Source organism: Salvia miltiorrhiza, chromosome 2 (genome assembly GCF_028751815.1).
Source record: "Salvia miltiorrhiza cultivar Shanhuang (shh) chromosome 2, IMPLAD_Smil_shh, whole genome shotgun sequence".
In the NCBI taxonomy this organism is placed as follows: domain Eukaryota; kingdom Viridiplantae; phylum Streptophyta; class Magnoliopsida; order Lamiales; family Lamiaceae; genus Salvia; species Salvia miltiorrhiza.
This window is the reverse complement of record NC_080388.1, coordinates 7,152,500-7,155,340: the sequence shown is the minus strand read 5'-3', so window position 1 is coordinate 7,155,340 and position 2,841 is coordinate 7,152,500. Positions and strand designations below refer to the sequence as shown.

General features: G+C 40.8%; 1 protein-coding gene across 1 annotated transcript; it reads left to right on the top strand.

Annotated features, from left to right (window-relative positions):
- The first annotated feature begins 559 nt into the window (after positions 1 to 559).
- On the top strand, positions 560 to 1,574 carry LOC131012874 (uncharacterized). Its single transcript, XM_057940863.1, has 2 exons — positions 560 to 986; positions 1,113 to 1,574. Exons 1-2 carry the CDS (start codon positions 591 to 593, stop codon positions 1,266 to 1,268), a joined length of 552 nt encoding a protein of 183 aa, XP_057796846.1. The 5' UTR covers positions 560 to 590; the 3' UTR covers positions 1,269 to 1,574.
- The last annotated feature ends 1,267 nt before the right edge of the window (positions 1,575 to 2,841 follow it).

The following is a 2,841-nucleotide window of genomic DNA, read 5'->3' as shown; positions in this document are numbered from 1 at the left end:
TTCGTTAACAAAGTTGAACATTTTATTGTTACCAACTTATTTTATATGTTATGCAATCTTGATATTTTTTTCAATATCTTATATTCTTGCATTTCATGCTTGCTATATAATTTATATCTTTGATTTCTATGTATATTTTATACATTATACATTATATCATTAAAAATAACAAAATACAAATGATTATTTTATTTTACGCATTTAAGCCGACTAGCCCGATGGGCTAGCCCGAAACCCGAACGTTTAGGGTTAGGGTTGAAAATTTATAACCCAACAAAATCCCCAGCCCGATTAACCCGCAACTCGGTCTTAAATATGGTAATCAAGAGAAGCTAGGTTGAGAAAGAACAACATGATAGAGAATGTAGAGAGAATTGGTAATGTCTCTGATATATTTCTTTAGATTACAATGCACCCTTTTATAGTGTAAGGGTGAATCAAATGTCAAACTACAATCTCTTAAAATCAAATACAATCTCTTAAAATCAAAAGCTAAAGATTTTATCGTTGAATTATTATTCATGATCTTTGAATAATAATCTTTGACTTATGCTGATGGTTATTTTCAACACTCCCCCTCAAGTTGAGTAATGGCATTTCCGATACTTAACTTGTCCAGAACTTCTCTGAAGACTTTTGTGTTTACAGCCTTAGTCAATATGTCAGCCAACTGTTCATCCGATCGTATGAAAGGAAGTTCAATGATCCCACTATCGAGCTTCTCTTTGATGAAATGCCGATCGATCTCCACGTGTTTGGTTCTGTCGTGTTGTACGGGATTTTCAGATATACTAATCGCAGCTTTATTGTCACAGAAGAGCCGACTTCCCCTTCTTGGAGGAAAGCCAATCTCTGTGAGCAATCTCCGAAGCCACAGGATTTCAGTTATCCCACTTTTTACTCCTCTGAATTCTGCCTCTGCACTTGATAGGGCCACTACTTTCTATTTTTTGCTTCTCCATGTGACCAAGTTTCCTCCAACGAAGGTAAAATATCCGGCGGTAGATTTCCTATCATTTGGGTTACTGGCCCAATCTGCGTCTGTAAACCCGTCAACTTCCAAATCTTCTTTTTTTTTTAAGCAAAATCCCATAATCAGTGGTTCCTTTCAGATACCGGACAATTCTCAAAGCTGCCTCCATATGCTCCTTCTGGGGTTTGTGCATAAACTGACTTACTATTCCAACTGCATATGTGATGTCGGGCCGTGTATGGGAGAGATAGATGAGTTTCCCAACAAGGCGCTGGTATTTTCCTTGATCTGTTAAGTCAGCTCCCTCAACAATTGTTAATCCATGATTTATCACAATCGGTGTTTCTGCAGGTTTACACTCGAGTAGCCCAGTTTCTGCAAGTAAGTCAAGGACATACTTTCTTTGTCTCAGGAAGATTCCCTTTTTCGACCTTAAAATCTCAATTCCAAGGAAGTACTTCAGAGATCCAAGGTCTTTCATTTCAAATTCCAGGAACAAGTTTTTCTTCAGGTTTACTATCTCTTCAACATCGTCTCCTGTGATAATCATGTCATCAACATAAATGATTAAACATGTTACCTTTCCTTCTCTTCGTTTCACGAATAACGTATGATCAGAGTTACTCTGTTTATAGCCATTTTTTGCCATAGCTAAACAGAATCTCCCGAACCATACTCTGGGCGATTGCTTCAATCCATAGAGTGTCTTCTTTAGCCTGCACACTTGACCTGCCTCGAACTCTTCGGAATAACCTGGAGGAACTTCCATATATATCTCTGCATTGTCATCCAATTCTCCATGTAGGAAGGCATTAGTTACATCCAACTGATGCAAAGGCCAATCCTTGCATGCTGCTACTGAGAGAAGTGTTCTTACTGTGTTCATCTTGGCCACCGGTGAGAATGTTTCTTCATAGTCTATCCCGTAGGTCTGAGTGTATCCTTTTGCAACCAACCTAGCTTTGTACCTATCGATTGAACCATCTGCTCGCCTTTTGATTGAAAAAACCCATCTGCATCCCACTGGCCTCTTTCCTTCTGGCAGCACACATCTTTCCCATGTCCCATTCTTAATTAGTGCATCCATTTCCTTCTTCATGGCATCCCTCCAATGTTTATGTCTCCTTGCCTCTTCTACTGTCTGGGGTACATCCTCCTCTTCATAAAGAGCTGCTTCAAAGGCCCGTGCCATCTCTGTGAGTTGTCCTTGGGCAAGGTTGGCAATCGAGTACCTAGTCTTCCGTCCCTGCCAGTCTGGAGAGTATCGCTTTGGTGGTTTTCCCCTTGTACTTCGGGGAGGCAATGTGTACTGATCTGTGGCACCTGCCAACTCAGTACGTTCATCATCTTCATCCGTATCCCTTCCAGTTTCTGTGTCAGTGTCTTCATCCCTCTGTTCCTCAATGTTAGTATTAACTTGAGAACTATTGAGATTACTTACCTCAGGATTTGAAGATGGGGTTGATAGTGGGATCGACTCGCTGGACATCTCGAACTGAACCTGTGTTGTAGATGTCTCGGCGGGTGTGCTAACCTTCTCTGTTGGACCAACGTCTGGCACAGAACCTGGCAATGACACTGAGCTAGTTTGAGACGGATGAGAAGGTAGGGAAGGAAGGGTTGTTTGGACAGTGGATGGCGTATGGAGCCAACTTAGGGAGTCGACAATCTCATTTTTCTCCCCCTGACTCCCATGTTGGTGGAAAAAATATTCTGTTTCAACGAAGTCACAGTTTAAGGTAGTGTATAGGTGATTAGCTACAGGATCATAACATCTATACCCCTTCTGATTTTTGCCATACCCCAGGAAAACACACTTAACAGCATTTGGTGAGAACTTTGTACGATTTTGTTTAGGGATATGAACA